This window comes from Protopterus annectens, chromosome 8.part0 (genome assembly GCF_019279795.1).
Source record: "Protopterus annectens isolate FY-2018-M chromosome 8.part0, PAN1.0, whole genome shotgun sequence".
Lineage (NCBI taxonomy): Eukaryota > Metazoa > Chordata > Ceratodontiformes > Protopteridae > Protopterus > Protopterus annectens.
In genome coordinates, this window is record NC_056741.1 from 1,369,636,889 (window position 1) to 1,369,658,336 (window position 21,448).

The 21,448-nt window shown below is 44.1% G+C and overlaps 1 protein-coding gene across 6 annotated transcripts in view; it reads left to right on the plus strand.

Moving 5' to 3' along the window:
• Positions 1 to 21,448, plus strand: part of CEP164 (centrosomal protein 164) — a 1,424,585-nt gene that overhangs the window by 703,774 nt on the left and 699,363 nt on the right. For all 6 annotated transcript variants that reach the window (XM_044080950.1, XM_044080952.1, XM_044080951.1 and 3 more), the window contains one exon: positions 613 to 735. In XM_044080950.1, coding sequence (XP_043936885.1) covers positions 613 to 735 — 123 coding nt within the window. The remainder of the gene's footprint in view (positions 1 to 612; positions 736 to 21,448) is intronic.

The window sequence follows — 21,448 nt, forward strand, 5'->3', positions numbered from 1 at the left end:
TAGGACTGCAGATGCATCCTTGAAGGACATAGTACAGTATTGTACCTACCATAAATGTAGATGTCCAATAGGTATGCATCTGCAGTCAGGATTACCCACCCTCCTTCCCCTCTGTGGTATTCCTAGGGTATTTATTCCTCTTTTAGCTAGCTGGGGGAATCTATTATGGTGTATTTGTTTGTATATATATATATATATATGTATATGTATATATATATATATATATATATATATATATATATATATATATATATATATATATTGCTTTCTACTGTTTGGAATTTTCTACATTTATCCAAATTTAGCCTTCCTAGAGGGCACCTGGCATCTGGGGCAAGAAACACTGAGGAAAATGGCGTCGGCTGATGCCTTTATACCCCAGGAGCTATGACGTCGGGTGAAGTGCGACATCAGCCGAGGCCAGACCCAGACTTTGGAATCCGGCCGACTGAAGGGCTGCCTAAGGCAGGACAACCCATATGTTAGGACTGCAGATGCATACCTATCGGACATCTACATTTATGGTAGGTACAAAACTGTACTTTATTGCTAAATATAATCTTCTATTCTTTTTGTATCTGATTTTAAGTCTTGACTTGCTGGTTTTCTCAGCTTAGTGATCTTTTGAAGGAAAAGCGACGAGAGGTTGAAAAAGACCATGAAAGAAAGTTAGAGAGACTGGAAGCTGAGCATCGTGATACAGCTGAGCGTATCAGACTGGAGTATGAGGAGGAGGTATGTAATATTGCACGCACTTCTGCATCCTGTGATATTTACTTTTAGTATTTTAATGTTAGATGGAATGACTGCTCTTCCTTTAACTGAGTTGACTTGCATTGAAGAAATCTGAGTCCTTGCTTAGTTAATATTTGTTTGTTAATTGGTAAGTGAACTGGCCTGGATACATTTTTCAGCCTTGACTTGTGTAGAGGTAAACAAGTGTTAGCCAGAAAGTTGTATAACTTTATAAGTGTTTACCACAAATAAAATTAACTAACATAGGATGTTGTTGCACTATATGCTGTAGCAATATAGTTATAGTAATAGTGCATGTAGAATTACATATCAGGCATGACTGTTACTGTACTACAGACTCGTATAGTAGTTAAACTACAGTGAAGCAGGATGCTATGACTTTAACTATTTGATTACAGTAGGTGTATGAAGATTTCAAGATGTATATTTTTAGAAGTTTAGTGCATAATAAGTAAATCAAAGAGGGGTTCCATGTTCCAATTGTGATGACCAGAATTTTGAATTCCATGTGAATTCATAAAAAAATGAGGTTTCCTAATGAAACTGCAATTGTTTTGTAATTGACCTTTATAACTGCAGATGTTATAACTACTCAAACTCAAACTCAATTAAAATAAAAAAAAAAAAATCAGTGAAAAAGTATTTTTTGTCTCAAGAGATGAGCATCTGCACCCCCACATCCGTGTTACTTCTATGTGTTCTCAGGAAAAGTATAAAAACCCTGGATAATACAGTCTTTCCTGACATGGGGAGCACATTTTTTCAAAGCTCTCCGATTACATATTACAGTGCCAGGAGTTGTGTAATGCATACAAGCCTGGCACCCTAAACGTGAGCTTGAATTAAAATTTTAGTCCTCTGCTTACATGGGGGATCATATCCTTTCCTTCTGCATACTTTGGCTTAATGCAGTCATCTCCAAGGTCACTGCAGCTCCTGAAGCAACCTCATTTTAAAAAGAGTTCATTTTAATACTTTGCTTCCATCATAAAAGCATGCATCATAATCTCAGTGTGTGTGCTTCCACAGTTGATATTTGTGTATGTAGTATGATTCAGGATTAAGGCGGGGAAGCTAATCAGTATACAGTATAGGCTGGAAGTAAGTATAAAGTAAGTGAGTTTGTTCTGAAGTGTGTAGTATCTGTGAAATAGCATAGGCTACTAAATACATTTAGATTTTCAGTCAACAGATGGAATAAAGTATTTTTTAATGCTTTTAGAATAGGTCTTCCAAAGGGAAACAGTTCCAGAAATGTATGCCACATTTAGAAAATGCTTTTTCACTTTTTGGTGAAATTTACGTTTATTAAATTTTTAATGTGTAACAAAAATCAAAAAAGCAATGATAAAGTTAAGGAACTATTCCCCTAGTCAGCCAAAACATGCAATGAAAACTTAATTAGTTTACCAAGAGTAAAAGAAGAGTAAAATAACCAAACTGTACATTTTGTAGATTATTTAAAACATAAAGTATATAGTTCAAGTACAATAATTGAATATAATGTAACAATTCATGTCCAAGTTACTGTTGAGCCTTGTTAAATTGATGCAGACTTCTCGTGATGCTTTTCATTCCATGATCTTTTTTCTCTTGAACTTATGACACAGTTTTTATATTCATTGAAATGCTTAGTTATAAAAAGATCTTGTTGAAGAAATATTGTGCAGATTAGTCTGGTGAGCTGCATAGAATTTAACTAAAACAGATAGTGTCAAAAACAAAAAATACATTATCTTTAGTTGTGAGGTTTAGTCAAATATTTTAAGATATAATGGTGCCAGAAAAAATGTGTTATAATACTGAAGTTATGAAGTTTTCATTAGTACAAGACCATAGTATTTTTAGTGGGAGATAGTGTGTGTATGGCAAATGACTCCATGTCAGATATTGAATACTGAGCAGGTAGAGAGAAAACCTGTGGAAAAGGGAGCTTTTTAGTAGGATGTAAATAAGCATTAATGTAAATCAATCGTAACAGCTTTTTAAAGAGGGTGGAGAAACTGAGCATCTTTTCTCTAAATCTAATCATACTGTGTCATTCTTCATTAAAAAATATTAATCAAGCTAATAAGATGAGTGAACAGAACTGATTTTAAAGTTAAATCTGGTATCTTGTATGTAGAAAGCATTTAGTTTAGAAGATTATAGTTTTTTTTAAAAAAGAGCAAACCTTTCCCTATGAAATTACAGATGAGTAAATAATATTTTAAAGTTACCCAGATTATGTTAATTTTAGCTGTGCAGCCTTTCTGAAGGTGATAAACCTCACAAATATCATATGCCAATACAATACTCTTTGCAAACCGTCTACCAAAAAAGGAGTTCAAAAGAGGGAGCATGGATGTTGATATCAATAGAACCCTCTATTAAAATATCAGAGGTGTACATAATGCTTGGACAAAAAAAATGTGGAATGCATTAAGTTAATAAAGTAAGCTTTTTAAAATTTTGGGTAATTGTTGCAAAATAGTATATGTTTGATATTGTTTTAATAAAATTTTAGACATGAAAAGCACAGCCATAAAATTACACTCCATTGCTAATACATTCTTATCCATATTTTACACCAAGGTGGAGAATAGCCATCACTAATAGTGTTAGGATAGAGAAAATGGGAATGAGGATCCCAAATTGAGAAATACCAGTAAAAATTTGGAAATTTTAGGCCACCAGAATATGTTGAAGTAGCTAGGTTTGCTGTGAAATATCCTAACTGATTTAATCAGACGAAGTGTAAAATTTCCTTATGTACTAACATTCTTTTTTGTAATCAGTGGCATAAAGTGCAAATAAAAATAAAAGCAAGGGAGAAATGTTCATTTTAGTCACAGCATTAGAAAGTGGAAAAATATATCCTCCTTTGTATATGTTGCTGAATTAATGACTGTTTTAAAAATGTTGAGATAATGTCATTCTTAAGTATTTCAGTAATGTTTGTAGTTTAATCACAAATGCATCCAATTAAATGATATGCTACCAGTTATCAAACAGAGAAAATAGAATTGTCTTGTTAGAAGAATAATTCATTAATTCAAATTAACATTTGTTAATGGTATATAACATTTTGGAACATCATTCTTGTGTTTTTAAAGAAGAAAATGTCATCAGCAAAAGCTCTAATTAGAAAAGTAATGCCATTAAAGAAATGATAATAAGTAAAAAAAGCTAAAATCAGATGAAGTAAGTGTTCAAAATATATATTAAATGAATAGGAGGAAAAGTATTAACCTTAACTAGAACAAATATTTCATTGGAATTAGCTCAGAAAAACGTCATATAAAGAGATTCAAGCAGGGAGATTAAATTATTGAGTTAACAAATGATTTTAAAAAATAGCTTCTGTTACCAGCTGAATATAAATCTAAAATTTTCATGATCAAGCACCTTAACAGTATCTGTAGTTAACACAAAAACTGGACTTCTGATGAATGACCTTACTTAAGAAGGGCGAGAGTTTAAGGAGCAAGTCCGATCCGAGTTTCTTCTGTGTTTTAACAGATGGATAAGGAAATGCTAGAGACATGAAAACCTGTTTTAATCTGTTTGTTAAACTGGAAGTAAAAAATCATTTAAATATAGATTAATCAGTGTAAACAATGATATTTGTCTGGCTTTGGGGATCTGTAATTAGCTTATGTAGAAAAATAATTCTAGGCTGGTTGAGATATACATATGAAGCACCCCTTGGGATTAAGGTAAATATGTTAAACAACAGTTTGATAGCTTATAAGTAAATATTTTTAAGTCAGAAGTGAAACCATCAGATCTGAGTGCCTTTTGTGGTTTCAGCGACTTACTGCTATTCTGCTGTAGTCATAATGGCACTTTTTATCATGCAGAACGTACAGCTAATGTAGGCAGTAGGTTTAAAGAGTCTAAGTAGGTCTGAATGACAGATTTATGTGGAGTAGTGGTGGAAATGCAAACTGCAGTCCGCGGTGGTGCATCAGTAGCATTGTTGCCTCACAGCAAGAGCTTCTTCCGTTCGATTCTTGGCTGGAGTGTGGGGAGTGCCTTCTGTGTGGAGTCTGCATGTCCTCCTTGCGGTTGGGTGAGCGTTCTAAAGATATGCATAAATGGGCATGCCTTCGTTGAAGGTTGAACATCGAGCTGGCACCTCGGCGTTCATGAAAATCTACTGCCAATCATTAGCGGACCGGAGTTCTGCTGTGGCGACTCCTAACCGGGAAAAGCCGAATAGACAAATAGCAAGTGGAAGAAATGCAAACTGGTTTGTAAAAGACTTATGCTCTGATGACAAGGTCATAAGAAGGCTGAAACATCCATGTCCACAGCTAGTGGTGTTTAGCTTTGTTGGTCTGAATCCACACATAAAGACTTAAAAAGGAAAAGGCAAAAAGTCATGGACCTTAAGAAGCCACATAGCTGAAGCACTTGATGTCATTAAGGGTATCATTTGCATGTATCCCTTGGGCCTGTATTGCAGGAGATTTAAGGTATCACATAGTGAAAACTCTAGCATGGCTAAGTTTTTCTTGTGTTTTTTACTAATTGGTTAGTCTATATGATCTTTCTACTTTCTGGTTTTGATTGGCAGCATTATTATTTACTACTTTTGTCAGCAATGCTGAAAGCTTGAATCATATGAGGTTGTTTCTTTATCTGAATTACTGATTGCTAAGGGTTTATATGGCATTGGGCCCTTTCAGAAAAAAAAAAGGCTGTTAATCTGGCCTCACCTCAGTCCAGATATGAAGTCAGTACTGCATGCAATTCTGATTTTAATTCCTTCAGTTTTTCTGGAGGTCTGGATCAACATTTTTCACAGTCTCAAACTAAATTACTTTTATTTTATTTAAAAGCTCAATCTATTTTACATTCTGGACTTTGTAAGAATGATGCTTATGATACAAATTAACCCTGTAGGTCAGCTTTTAATGATGCCCACTGAATGTCAAGGTTCTGATAGGAAGTGCTTTTTCATATGTTTTCATTGAAGCATTAGGTGTTTAAGTCTGGTAGTTCTGTATAGTGCTAAAAACTGACTTACAGCATGAATCTTCCTCCTTATCCTAATCTGGATGCTTTGCTGCCTTTGTTTTTATTATTAGATGCTTTGCTTGATGTTTATATTTAACGGTCTAGTTTAAGTACATCAGTGATGTGAAGTAGCAAATACACTTGTTGAATTTTGATCCCAGTTTTCATAAGTTTAGGGCAGACCATTCAGTGAACCAAACCCGGGTGGGCTGCTTGTATTGTGAGAAAATTCAACAAAGAATTATTACTGAAAAAGAGGTAAGGTAGGGAAGCTCTAGTTTCTAACAGGAAAAGTTAATCAATTATGCTGAGTTTTTAGGGATTAGTGGTAGAGTGGATATCACTTTTGCCTGGAGAGAGAAACAAAAAATTATGTGTACTAGGACAGGGAGGAGTTGGAGGTGGTGTCTTGATTTTCACTTGTGTGGGAGTCAGGGCGAGTGCCTGTGACCACTTTTTGAGTGGATGGCTGCTGTTTGTAGAGGACCTCTAGGGCTTGGTTGCTAACTGCTTGATTATTTGATGTTATGTGATCCTATCTACTTCCTACATTTCGACTGATGGGTTGGGCAGTCCTCGTCTCAAACCGGCTATTCTTTTATTCAAAGAGCGAGAAGTCTCTTATTTGCCTGTCAGGATGCACGTTACCAGTCCCCAGATCTACGTTTGCAGCTAGCAAGCAAAGGCGTGGTCTCGAGCTGGCTGAGCTAAGCTGTGCTTTTCACTTACTTTCCTGTCAGGGGTTTGCTAATTCTTCCGGCAAAGCTGTTTTAACAGCTATCTTGTGTTTTTGTGTTTGGTGAGCATTTTCTGTAAGGATTTTTGTCGCCTTAGTAGTCTGCGTTTTCTGACCAGAGGTCCCCTTTCAGTTTAAGGGCCTTCCCTGTCGATCCGTTGTTATTTAGTCCCTTTTATTTGAGGGTTTTTATTTAGGGGTTATTCTTGTCTATTTGTCTATTTGTCTTGTTTTAAAAAAAAAAAAAAAAAAAGAAGAAAATTTTCTGTCATTGTTAGTGTGTTTGGTTTTGGCTAGTTACACTAATTTAGTTTGGTTACCGATATGTCACAGGCTCCTAGGCCTTCGGGATTTAAAAAGTGCACTAAGCAGTTTCAAAGATATCTATCTGAATGACCCACTCTCTCTGTGTGTTTGTTTGGTAGCGTAAACATTTGCAGAATCCCCAATTGTGTGCCATAGCGTTTTCCTCGAGGTCCTCAGGAGGAAAATAAACTTATTTGTTAACATCATAGAAGCTGCATACTTTCATTTGCCATGTATATTTTAAGCTACTTTACACTTCATTACTGTAGCAGCAACGTGTGTGTGTGTGTGTGTGTGTGTGTGTGTGTGTGTGTGTGTGTGTGTGTGTGTGTATATGTATGTATATGTTTCTGTCTGTCTGCCTGTCTTTGGATCAGAATTAATCATTATACTCTCTAAACCTAGTGCAACCTTGATTTAAGAGATCTATGAATTTCAACTACAATAAGTAAAAGCAGCAACAGCCTTCTTTCCTTTTTCCAGTTGGGATCATCATTTGCTTGATTTCAATTTATTTCTCTTCCCTTAGGTTTAGCTAATTTGTTCATTTGAGTCTGACTTCTTAAGTTTAAAGCACAATGTAATGTACTTCTTTTCTCACTCTAGCTTAACTTGATGTTTTGGATTTGCAAGTATGAGTCCAGGCCTGCATCTCCAGCCTGCAAATGTGGAGGCAGGGATGTGCCAGTGTTGTTTGTGCTTTGGGTTTTTTTAGTAGCCAGGATTCTTGAGTAGTAGGTGGTGATATTGTTTTGCAACTGGCTGCTGGCTAGCTTTCTTTTGTGGGGGAAGATGTGTGATGGTTCTTACCCAGGAAATGCCGTGGAGATCCTCACAGGTACACTTACAGTTCTGACATACGTTTAGAAAGAGCCCTGCATATGAATGTATTATGCCATTTTGACTCAGAACCCTCTCCTGTAAGTGGGGAAAAATGAGGCAGCTTGGTCTATAGTCAGGTCAAAGCAGATTCCGAGTTCATGTTGGGAAGGTAAAACATTTGTTAAAAAGGTAGTATTTTTTTAAATTAACATACAGCATTCCTAAGAGTAGATGATAATCTTCTTAGTACTTCCTCATACTGAGCCTTGATTTATTGAAATGAATCTGTAGCAGATTAGAAGAAGCACAGGTTATTAACTTGTGAAATAGTTGTGAGGCTGGCTGAAGTGGTCCATGCTGTCACCCAAGGCTTTTTTTAATGCTGAGTGAATCTTCTTATGGTTTCAAGTCAAGTAGTGGCTATTGGGTATGTCGTTGGGTTGTAATAGTTGTACTTTAATTTAAAATATTACTCTTTAAATTTTAATGCATGCAAGCACATTTTTGTATGCAAAAGCTGCCTTGTGCAGTTTGATCTTTATGCAGGAACATCCTGTATATAGGGCTTTTCTTGGAGGCATGCAGCTCATTGAACTTGGTTGGGAATTAGGTGTCCAGGTTTGCATTTATACTAGAAAAGCCAACACCATACAAAGTGGGGCAGCCTTTGTGTCTCATCTTCTCTGCATATGTGTTGTGCTGAGTTTGTCACAGTTACAATCCTTGCAGTTACACATCCTTGGAATGCTTGTGACTCCGAACTAAAGCAAGTCTTCCTTTCCAGGAGCATGATGCTGGTGATACTTGAAGAGGCATTCTTCATTATAGTTGTGCATGTATATCTCTCTAATTCTTCACAACACAAGTTGTTCAGAATCTGATAGCAATCTTCTGAATGATAACATTCTTTGTATGCATTTTTGTTATACTTATACATGGAAGCTGTTTCCTGTACTATTTATACCTATATTTCTCAAAGTGTTAAGTGGTGTTCAATGTGTATGACTCTGTTGATACTGATTGTCTGACAACCCATGCAGTTAGAGTAGCAGGTGCCACTTCTGAAAGCAAAAGAGTTACCAGTGGTGTACTGCAGGGCTGAATTTTGGGTCCTCTCCTGTTTGACATATATTTCTCAGTGCTTCAGGCCAGCACTTCTGGCCTTTGGTTAACTAGGTTTGCAGATGACTGTAAATTAGGTGCTATTATTTGATCTTCATCTGACTCTTAACTGCTCCAACATGGCTTAGACCATGTTAACAGTTGGTGCAAGGACAGTGGTCTCAATTTAATGTAAAAAATATGTAGCATAGTTCACTTTGGTAAACAAAATACTGTCTGATCTTATCCATTTTATTATCTGGGTCATGGATCCGATGCCGGAACCCATCTGGCACTTTAGAGAGTAGATTCAAGGCTCAAGTCCCTCCCATCTCCCATAATCCCTTTCCACCTTCAGACTCCCAGAACTTGTTTGTTGCATTTTGCTACAGACGTGATTTCTGGCTCGCAGCGCTGTTAAGGGTTGTTTCCTTGGACTTCGTTCAGTTAAGTTCTATATTTCCTTATATATTGGGTAGCTTAGCTCTTTTTACACCTTCCCTCCCTATTTTAGCTCTCGGGTAGCATTAGGCTTCAGTCCTTCCTCTTCCCCCTTTTCCCTTTTGGCACTTGCCACCTTTTTTCTGGTTATCACCCTGTACTTTCTGCAGTTCCTTCCCCTTTAGTTAGTTTTTTTTTTTTGGTGGGGGGCTTTTGCGGTTTTGCTGTGTTCATTTTTAGGTGGTGAATGTTTGTTCCTACTACTGGTGTAGCAGCTGTGTGGGTAGTTTTGGGGCTTTGCAGTTTGGGTTTGATTCCCCTCAATGTGTGTGTGTGTGTGTGTGTGTGTGTGTGTGTGTGTGTGTGTGTGTGTGTGTGTGTGTGTGTACGCGCGCGTCTGTGTGTGGGGGGCTGTACTTGCTGGTAGAAATGTCTGAGAGAGACAAGCCTACTGGATTTAAAAGATGTTGTTCTGTTTTTTTTACTGCCTGGGATCTGACCATCTCAAGGCCAAATGTTCAGTCTGTGCTGCATTCTATCCTTGGTTGTTGGTGGATCACAGCAACAAAGTGCTGCTCAAGGGCATGGCCCACTGGGTTCCCTTTTTTTTCGGGCTCCCCCTCTTCCAGTGGCCACAAGGACTCCAAGAGGAAAGCCTCCTCTGTCTCTCTAGGGGATTCTCCTCTTTCTTCTCAAAAACAGCCAAGACACGCTGATCCCAGTTCCTCAGATCCCAAGTCGTACTCTGCAGTTTTGGATCTGAAGACTCAGGATCCGTCTTCTGGCTCCAAGACCTTCTCGGATTAGAGACTGTCAGATACTACTTCTGTTTCCTTGTCTCCTTTAGTTTCCCGGATCCAAGGCAGGCTGATTTACAGGTTTCGGATCCAACACGTTTATTGGATCTGGAGTTAGTTATTCTAGGCTCCCCGCTTGGAACTTCTAGGGATCCAAAGTTTTCGGACTGCAAACAAAAGATTCATTCTCTGAATTGGGAATGCCATAGAGTGGCGATGGGATCCAAACTGGCTTCCCCTTCTAAGTCCACTCATTCTTCACCCTTTTCCTGGTCCTGCAGGAGCATCTTACCTTCTGACATGAACAGGATGATGAGGAGTTTCCTTAGGGCCCAGATAGAGATGGACCTTTCGGCATCCCTAGCCCATTAGGGCTTGGGGAGATCCCAAGCTCCAATATTGGCTTCTCTTCCGATTCCTGCAGTTTTGGAATCCCAGGTCCTGTTTTCCCTAGGGAAGCATCGAGGGATCTGGGAATGTTAGTTTTCCCAGTTCCTCCAGGATCCCTGACTTGCTCAGTTCCTGTAGCTTCGGACCAGAGTGGGTCTCAACTCTGAGAGGTCAGTGCCGTGTCCCTTGAGAGGGGTTCTTGTCCAGGCTTTTCAGATCAGCCCCTTCCTTTGAGGGCTTCAGCCTTCGATAGCTGGGAGCTGGTACTGTCAGAGGCAGGTTCTTCTCCACCTTCCCTTGCGGTTTCAGCTGCAAGGGACAGGGTTTCTTCGAGACCATCGGCTTTTCGGGTGATGGAATGGACATTCTCCAAGTCTGGAGCAGCATCCTCCCCCTTCTGGGAACTTTCCAGCCCAGTACTATCAGGTGTCCTGAGCCCATTCACCCTCTCCAGGGTCACCCCTCCCAAGGTAGCCTTCGGGCATCAAGAACTGCAGGGGTTCCCCTGTCTTCTGAGTCCTCTCCTGAGCCCCTTACAGAAGAGCCACATCAGAAGAAATTGTGCTAGAGGAAGTACTTTGACTCCCCTATGGAGTCCCTTACGGAGGACACAGATTTTGATGAAGGGGATGGGTCCCCCAGATCTCTGCCTGATGACATCTCTTTTGGGGACATTCTGGTGCTTTTGAGGCAGAAAAGCGGTTGGTCTCCTCAGCCCCCATCCTTCTAGGAATCTGTGTTCCTGAAGGCATTCGGGATGGGCCCATCTACTTCCTGGGTCTCTCCCCCTGCAGACGAGCTTATTGATCTTATCACACACAGGCAGTGGATGGAACCTGACACCATGGAACCAGTGCCTAAGAAAACAGATAAGTTTTTGAGACCCCCTACAGACAGAGCGCACTAGAGCAAAGGGGTGCCAGTCAGTGCTATCATTGTGGCTGCAGACACAAAGAAGGAGCTGGTGGAACAGAGCTTCAATGTCCATCCTCTGAACTGGGAATCTCAGGCAATTGACAGACATGGGAAGTGCATTTACACTTCAGCCACTTTTGGCCTGAGAGCCCACAACAAGTTGGCGCGTTTTACCTGCCTACAAAGATATCAGATCTCCGAGCTCACCAAGTGTCTTTCAGAGTTGATGCTGGCAGAGGACCTCAAGAAGTTATCTCCCAAGCTCACCACTTTTTCTTCTGTTACTAGTTTCCTCAATGTGGTTGATCTCCAATGCAGTGGAAGGTACCTCTCGAGCAGCCAGTGCAAGCATTGCTATCAGGCATCATACCTGGATGCGGTTGTGCAGGTTCACACAACCTTTCAAGGCTTCCTTTACTAATGCCCCATTCGATGATTCCTTGCTTTTTGGACCTTCTGTCAAACCTTATCTCGCAGTGAGCAGGAGGGCAAGACTCTGCCAGCAGTCGGGATCAAGTTTTCTACTCCCCAAAGGTTCTTTTCCAAAAACCGACGGGAAGTAAGAAGCTCTGGTTCCGTAAGTCACAGGTTTCCTTCCGAGATGCTCCAGAGGATTCCTCTTCCCAGAGCAGGGGAAGGGGATTCAAGTGGTAGATGCCACCCTTGGGGCTGAGGGGGTCTGCAAAATCAGGGCTACAGGAACCCTGTCTCTGAGAAGCTTTTTTTAGTGCCCCTGACGTATTGCCCAGCTCTCCTGCCTTGGAGACATTTGGGGTCGATTTTTGTTGCATCGAAGTGCCTGGGCATGTATAACAAGCAATCAGTGGGTGCTCAAGATTATATCCGGGGGTTATTACATTCCCTTTTCCCAACTTCCTCCAATTTCCAAGAAGGTCATCCCCGATATGCCACCTAGTGTTGGCACTTATAGAAAAAAGAGCCATCCAGGAGGTTCCAGCAAGACAAAGAGGATCCTGAACTTATTCTTGCTTCTTTTGGTGCCAAAAAAGACCAGGGACCTACGTCCAATTTTGGACCTCAGCAAACTGAACTTATCTGTCAAGAAGTCAAAGTTCTGAATGGTCACTGTTCAGTCCATCCTGCCACTCTTGCAGAAGGATGAATAGATGTGATCTATAGATCTCTAGAATGCCTAATATCATATCAAGATAGACAAGCGCTGCAGGAGGCATGTGTGCTTCCAGATCGGAGCTGATCATTTTCAGTTCAGAGCTCTACTATTTGGTCTTACTACAGTCCCCAGGGTGTTTACCAAATGCTTAGCAGTTGTAGCAGCTCACCTGAGGCATCAGATTTCCGGTCTTTATGTACCTGGACGATTGGTTCCTCACAGCTCCCACAAGGCATCGACTAATTTCTGTCACACAGTATCTTCTGCAGACCTTCAAAATGCTAGTGATTACTGTCAGCCTGATGAAGCTGAAGCTGTTGCGCATACAAAGCATAGACTTCATTGGGACACATCTCATCACAGTCTCAGAGGTTACAGCTTTGCCTCCCCACAGGGTGGACTTGATCAGGCAGCAGGTCAGGGCCATTGTGGTGGTTCCATTGCCATAGGCACACCTCATTCTGAAAACACTGGGGTCCATGTTGGCAGCTGTTCTCCTCGTTCCTCTAGCGAGATACCATATGCGGGTGCTCCAATGTACGCTAGTGGTGCAGTGGTGTATTCTGTCTCATCCAGTGTCCATGCCCATTCCATTGACTTCCATTTGCAGAAGGTACCTGCAGTGGTGGCTTCAGTTGGTGGATCTCCTTTGGGGCAGGCCATTTCCTCTTCCCCCACCCATGGCCATGGTGACCACTGATGCTTCCCTGTTGAAGTGGGGGGGGTCACTTTCAGGGTAGCACCATCCAAGGCATGTGATCCCCCTTAGAGACCAAATTGCACATAAAAGTTCTGGAGATGAGGGCAGTCCTGCTGTCATTGCAAGCTTTTCAGGATTGCCTTTCTCTGGGAACGGTGGCGATTCAGACAGATAACATGTTAGTGATCTGGTATATCAACAAGCAAGGAAGAATCACAATCATACCCATTGGATAGAGATGCTCTGAGAGTGTGCGAATGGGCAGTCTCTTCCAGCCACTTTCTCCTTGCAACGCACATACATGGGGACTCCAACATCTTGGCAGACAAGCTCAGCAGGTCTGTCTTGACCCTGCACAATTGGTCCCTCAATCCATCAGTGGCACTACAGATTTTTCCCTGTTGGGGCCAACCTTGCTGCAATCTTTTTGCATCCCTGATGAACAACAAATACAGCAGGTACTTTGCCAGCTTCTCGACTATCAAGCTGTAGTTGGCAGCCATTTCTAATTATCATTTCAATACTGGGCCCACCTTTTCCTCTAAGTTATGTAAGGCTTTCATGAAGGGCATCTTTCTTCTCGGGTCTCCAGTCAATGATCCCACTCCTCCTTAGGATTTCACATTGATGCTGCAGTCGCTCACTCAAAGTCCCTTTGAGCCTGCTCATTCTTGTGATCTCAAATTTCTTTCAAGGAAGACTGCCTTTCTGCTAGTGGTTACATCAGCCAAGAGGGTTTCTGAATTGCAGCCCTTATCTTCTAAACCTCCATATATTGTTTTCCACAAGGACAGGATGACTTTACGAACTAACCCCTCTTTTATCCTTAATGTAGCTACTGAAAGAAATCTCAACCAGGATATCCAGTTGCCTGTTTTCTTTTCTATTCACTCCAATAAGGGTGAATATCTCCTCCATACCTTGGACATACATTGACAGCTGAGATTTTATTTATATAAGACTAAATTCTTCAGAAAATTTGACCAGTTATTGTGGCTTTTTCCTTGAATAGGTGTGGCCAAGCAGTATCTAAATTGACTATTTCTAAATGGATCTCTAGTTGTATTTCCCTAGTTTACTCTATGAGCAACATGGAGCTATCTCATCCACCTAAGGCACAATCTGAAGTAGTTAATGTCATTTGTGCAGCAACCTGTGTGCATCGGATCCGACTTCGGATCCGAGCTGGCAGTTTTCAGCAGCTTAGATCCGAGCTCCTAACTCCTCCCTCTACCCCCTACCCATAAACCACTGCCAACCCTGACTGACCTCAGATCTAGTTTGCCGCGCTTCTTGTCAGCAGCTGGATTCTTGAGCTCCATCGTAGTGGTTTCTGTGAGAAAAAAATTGAACATTTTTTTTTTTACTTTTTCTATACTTTGGTGTGAGTATTGTGTGTTAGGCCTGTACCTGTTTACCTTAGCTTAAATCTTCTGTAGTTTATATATTTTTCCCTCCCTCTCCCTCACTGGTTCGTTAGGGTCTGTGTGTGTGTGTTGAGGCCTAGCGTGTGTGTTTCTTTAGTTTAAAATGTCTGAGGCCCCAAAACCTGTCTCCTCGAAGTGCACCGAGTGTGGCAATAAGCTTTCACCGGCTGATGGCCACACTCGGTGTGTTCTGTGCCTTGGGGTTGGACACCTTTCCTCTGGGTGTACCATCTGAGCGGCGTTCAACCCCAGGGCACTCAAGGACCGGAGATCCAAGCTGATACTGGTGGGTCTCCTGCCCCCAGATTCGGCTTCAGCCTCCGGTTCTACCGTGGCTACCTCCGCGGCTTCGGCGGCGGCCACTCCTGCCTCTCTCCACCCGGCCGGGACTCAACCTCCCACTGTAGGCCCAGAGGAGAGGGAGGCCAGGAAAGAAAAGAGGAGGGAGAAGCACCACAAGCGGAGGGCCGAGACCCCCCCCCCCGGCTAAGCGGTCTTCTCCCCCCAGGGCTTCCCGGTCTCCTCCTTCTCGGATCCGGTCCCCCTGTTTTTCACCGGGTCCTGAGGAGGACGAGACCCGATCTCCTTCGAGGTCATCGAGGCGGCACTCCCGTCCCGCCTCGGTGGCCTCTTTGAGATCTACGTGTAGCCTTTCCGACGCAGACTTGGACCGGATGATGCGAAGATTCCTCCAGGCCCAACTGCAGATGGGAGTGCTCCTGCCTCCCCCCATCCGGGGGGGGGGGCTCGACCCCTTTCTTTGCCCCGATAGCTCCTTCTTCGTCCCGTTTCCTGGGTTCGGAGCCTTGGAACCGAGGGTGGGTCGGCCTCGATAGTCTCGGGTACTTTGGCGCCGACTCTTCCCTCGAGCCTGTCGGGTCCATTTTTGTCGGATCCGAGCTCTCGGAGCCGAGGGCTGAGCTTCGGATCTGAGGGTTTCAGTATGCCTTCGGCGCTGTCCAGGTCGGAGCATAATGGGCCATCGGATCTGATTTGATTCGGTGCCGGCTTCGATCTGCCTGTCGGATCTGAGTGAGGGTCCGCTCTCAGATCCCAGAGACAGCAGCTCTCCCTCGGCATTCGACATGGTGGAGAGGGCTTTGTCGACTGCTTCCAGGCCCCCGGTCCTTGCCACAGCTCAGCCCCACACTCCTTCTCTGTTGGGTCTGACTTCCATCACCCGGCCACAGGGACAGCCTGCTTCAATGTCCCAGGTCGTTCCCTTAGAACAGGATGTTGCTGGTGAGGCCTCCTCGGACAGCCCCACCGAGGAGATCCCCCATAAGCGGGAGTCATAGAGGAGGCACTTGGACTCCCCTGAGTCCTGAACCGAAGACACGGATTTGGAGGAGGGGGAAGGCTCCCCAAGGTCACCCCCCGAGGATGTCCCCTTTGGGGACATCATGGAAATCTTAGGATCAGAGGGGGGTGGTCTGCCCCAAAGCCGACCTCGGACAAAGCCGTGTTCCTGGAGGCATTTGAAGCAGGCCCTTCTACCACTTGGGTGTCCTCTCTGGCCGACCCCCTGGTGGACTTGATTACCACCAGGGCATGGAAGGAGCCGGACACTGTGGAGCCAGTCCCTGACAGGATCCTCAGTCCCCCTGCCGACAGGCCCCACTGGAGCAAGGGTCCCCCCGTAGATGTCATGTTGATGGCGGTGGCCACTAAGAGGGAACTAGCTCAGGAGAGCCATTCGGTCCACCCCCCGGGCAAGGAGTCCCGAGCGATGGACTGCTTAGGGAAGTGGGTGTTTAGTTCAGCATCCTTCTCGTTGAGGTCACTGAACTACATGGCACACATTATTTGGCTGCAGCGGGATCTTATTAAAGAATACGCTGCATTGCCCCCAGAGTCCATGCCGGCAGAGGACAAACAGTTGTACTCTACCCGTATGGCCACTCTTAGGTCCATTTCCAATACCTCTGTGCGGCTACTATCCCATGCCATGGAAGGAGCCGCTAGAGCCAGCAGAGCAGGTCTCGTCATGAGGCGTCAGGCCTGGCTCCGGCATTGTGATTTCGTGGAACCCTTCAAGGCGTCTTTCGCAAATGCCCCTTTTGATGGTTCTGCCCTGTTTGGGAAGACCGTTCCCGACACCTTGGTCCAGAGCGAAAAGGACGGGAAGACGTTGTCTGCCATCAGAGTCCGCTTCTCTGCTCCCAAGAGGTCCTTCTCCAAAAACCAAAAGGGACAGAAGAAGATGTGGTTCCGGAAGTCGTAACAATCCCAGTCCGCTCCGGACCCCCAGTCCTTCCGCGGCAGAGGAGGACAGGGCGGACGCCGCCCTAGAGGCAGAGGGGGCCCGAAGAACTTTGGGTCCAGAGAACCTTTCTCTGATCGGCACACGCAACAGCCCTGAAGGGCTGCCCGACTGCTCCACTCTGGAGGCAGTCGGGGGGGCGTTTCTCGAGGCACCTGGCAGCTTGGGAGTCCATCACGACAGACCACTGGGTGCTTCGCATCATACCCAGAGGTTACCAGATCCCCTTCTCTTGCCCTCTTCTCTTCCCCAAACACCTCCCCGATGTCCAACCCGATCAGAGGGAGGTCGCAGCTGCGGAAATCCGGCAGCTCCTAGAAAAAAGAGCCATCCAGCATGTCCCCCCAGACCAGCTTGGATCGGGTTTTTACTCCATGTTCTTTTTGATGCCAAAAAAGACGGGGGACTTAAGACCAATCCTCGATCTCTTCCTTTTGAACCTTTCAGTAACCAAAGAAAAGTTCCGCATGGTCACTCTTCAATCTATTCTCCCCCTATTATGGGAGAACGATTGGATGTGCTCGATAGACCTCAAGGATGCATACTACCATATTCAAATGGACAGATGATCCAGGAGGTTTCTCCGCTTCCGGCTAGGGTCCAGTCATTACCAATTAAGGGCTCTCCCCTTTGGTCTCACCTCAGCCCCCAGGGTGTTCACCAAAATGTTAGCACTGATAGCAGCCCACCTGAGGCTCCAGGGAATACAGGTTTTTCCGTACCTGGACGACTGGCTCCTGACCGCCTCGACAAGGCATCTACTCTGTACTGCCAGGGATCATTTTCTTCGCCTTACTCCTTGGCTAGGGATCACAGTAAATATAGACAAATCTGCTCTCACCCCGACCCGAGTCATAGATTTCATCGGGGCCAGGTTCAACACAATCAATCTTGTAGCCTTCTTAACCCCAGAGAGACTTTGAATTCTGAGGTTTCATGTGCGGGCCATCCTTCTGTCTTCATCTCCTCCGGCGGAGTTGGTCCTGAGGGCTCTAGGTTCTATGGCAGCGGCAATCAACTTGTTACCTATGGCACGTCTCAACATGAGGGTCTTACAGTGGACCCTCCAAGTCCAGTGGTCTTTTCTTCACTACCCTCTGAGTAATCCCATTTCCCTCAGCAGGGCTTGTAAGAGGGCTCTCGTGTGGTGGCTGCAATCTCCGGATCTCCACACGGGACGCCTCTTTTCTATGGCCCCTCCCCTGGCCACGGTGACCACGGACGCCTCCCGCCTCGGGTGGGGGGGCACTCTTCGGGCAGGACTGTCCAAGGCACGTGGAACGATACGGAGACCTCTTTGCATATCAATGTCCTAGAGATGAGGGCAGTGCTGTTAGCGTTGCAAGCACTTCAGGACCTTCTTCCCGTAGGGACGATTGTGATCCAGACAGACAACATGCCGGTTGTCTGGTACATCAACAAACAAGGGGGAACCAGGTCTTACCCACTCTGTCGAGAGGCCATGAGAGTGTGGGAATGGGCGATCTCCACCAACCGTTTTCTCATTGCAACGCACATTCCGGGAAGGTCCAACATCCTGCTGGACAAACTCAGTTGCACCATCCTTTCCCCTTACGATTGGTCTCTCAATCCGCATGTAGCGAATCAGATTTTTGCCAAATGGAGGCAGCCCTGTTGTGATCTCTTCGCCTCTCCCTCAAACACCAAATGCAACAGCTATTTCGCTTTAATTCCCCAAGTCGGGGAATCCCCGAGAGACGCTCTGGTGCATGTTTGGCCTCCCGGTCTGCTTTATGCTTATCCACCTCTCCCCATGATGCTAACGTTTCTACAGAAAGCCGGTCAGTTGGGGAGCAGGATTATCCTCATTGCCCCATTCTGGCCTCATCAAACCTGGTTTCCTTACCTTTAGTCTCATCTGGTGAATCCTCCTTAGATTCTAGATCCTCTCCCGGATCTGATCTGCCAACCCCTGGGTCTCCCGACCCTGAACCTGGACAGCCTCAAGCTCACAGCTTGACTGCTCCAGTTCCACTCCTAGCCAGGACTCCCGGCATCTCTTCCCCAGTCAAAGCTATTCTAGTTGCAGCCCATAAGCCTTCTACTAGGAAGGTTTACAGTAGCAAATGGAGACGTTTCTCTATCTGGGCAGAACGTCAAAACTTGGATCCCTTCACAGCTCCTTAACCTGTGGTGCTAGACTTCTTATCAGGATTATTTCATCAGGGAGCTAGCTGTTCCACTGTCAAGGTTCAACTAGCAGCTATCTCTCACTACCATGTCGGACATGATCTGCGTCCCTTGATCACTTCTAACCTGTGCAAGACCTTCCTGAAGGGCACATTCCTGCTCAGACTTCCGGTAAAGGAAGTGGTACCTCCGTAGGATTTGTCGTTAGTGCTTCAGGCTTTGACAGCTCCCCCCTTTGAGCCTGCAGCTTCAGTGGAACTCAAGTATTTGTCTTGGAAGACGGCCTTTCTCGTCGCCATCACTTCTGCCAGAAGAGTTTCTGAAATTCAGGCCCTTTGTGTCAAACCCCCGTATCTAACCTTTCACAAGGATAGAGTCTACCTCAAGACCAATCCCTCCTTTCTCCCTAAGGTTGCTTCTGAATCTAATAACAACCAGTCCATTAATCTGCCGGTCTTCTTTCCCAACTATCACAACAAAGGAGAATACAAATTACACTCGCTGGATGTGCATAGACAACTCCGATTCTATATTCATAGGACATCTGGTCATAGGCAATCCGACCAGTTGTTCGTCTCCTTTGCCAAAAAGAATTGGGGAAAATCGGTATCCAAAGTTACGTTGTCTCGATGGATCTCACAATGTATTCTTTTGGCTTATGAAAGTTCTGGTATGCCCGCGCCTCAGGGAGTCCGTGCCCACTCTACCCGATCTATGTCTACCTCTGCTGCTTTTAGATCCAGGGTTCCTTTAGATGATATTTGTTCAGCCACCACTTGGGCCTCATCTCATACCTTTATCAACCATTATAAGCTGGATATTATCTCCAGAGGGAGAGCATCCTTTGGCTCTGCAGTGCTCCAGAACATCCTTCCATGATGGCCGCCCAAGATTCAGGTAGTTGGGGACTCTGTCCCACAGGTTGCTGCACAAATGAAGTTAACTACTTCAGATTAAGAAGTATGTACTCACCATAACGTTCCATCTGAGTAGATAAACTTCATTTGTCAGCAACCGTCCCCCCCTCCTTCCCCCTGACCTTCCATCATTCACTTTTGCTGTCTTCAGAGATGACATTTGAAATTGGTAAATCTGAAGCAGTTGCTGCTTGGGGGCAAACTTGATCTGAGGTCAGTCAGGGTTGGCAGGGGTTTATGGGTAGAGGGAGGAGTTAGGAGCTCGGATCTAAGCTGTTGAAAACTGCCGGCTTGGATCCAAAGTCGGATCCGATACCCACAGGTTGCTGACAAATGAAGTTTTTCTACTCAGATGGAACGTTATGGTGAGTACATAACTTCTTATTCTCATAGGTCAGTGGCTACTTCTTTGGCCTTCTCTGTCAGAACATCCTTAGATGAGATTTGTGCTGCGGCCACTTGGTTCACTTCTCATACCTTTGTTGCTCATTATAAACTGCAAAACTGAATATGGTCCCCAGAGGCAGAGCAGCCTTTGGTTCCACAATGCTCAGGCACATCCTACCTTAGGGCCACCTGGGGTTTTTTGTAGCTGGGGATTCTGACCCAGTCGTGATGAATAATGAAATGGATAACATCAGTGCAGTAGTTATGTACTTACCATAACTTGGTATCTGTATTATCCTATTTCATTATTCATCACTTTCCACCCCCACCGCCCCATTCCATGTTTCTGGTGGTTCTGAAGAGGCTAGGGCTTTGGGCCCTTGAGCTACCACCTCTCACGGTTCTAATGCTATTATTATCTTTGCCTAATTGGTTAGTCATATGTCTGAACGTTTTTTCCTTCCTTAGTCAGCAAACTCGATCTGAGTGTTTGAAGTTAGAAAGGGATTGTGGGAGACTGGAGGAGCCTGAGCCTTGAATCTACTCTGTAAAGTGCCAGATCAGATTTGACATCTGATCCAAGACCCAGACGTGATGAATAATGAAACAGGATAACACAGATACCAAGTTGGGATCTGGGAATTCTTGTTGATAATTCTTTATCATTTGACCATCATGTCTGCATAGTAGTTTGGAAAGCCTTTTATCTAGCCCATCTAATTTCCAAAGGCATCTCCACATGATCCAAATAACTCTTAATTCCCCTTTACTCACATCTTATCAGCCTCATTGTTGAATATAATGCACCTTTTGACATGTGTATATCTAAACATATCACACAACTTGAAAGACCTCAGAGATTAATAATTAAAAAGATGAGTGGCCTTAAAAATCTTGGTTATGAGGCGAGACTGACAGCCCTTTCTCCATACTTAGTCTATTATAGACTTCTCCATGAAGAACTATGTCTAGCCTTTTGTGTCATGTAAGATCCAACCCTACTTGATCTCCTATTCCTTCTGAGAGCTAATGATACATCAAATACTTGGTTAAAGGAACTAAACTTTTATTAGCATATAAATAAGACACAATGGAGTTATAGATTCATATCCCTAAATATCCCTAATCTCTGGAACAAACTTCCACTACATGTCAAGCAGAGTAGCACCCTTGTCACCTTCATGTTAAACCTGGATAATTGGA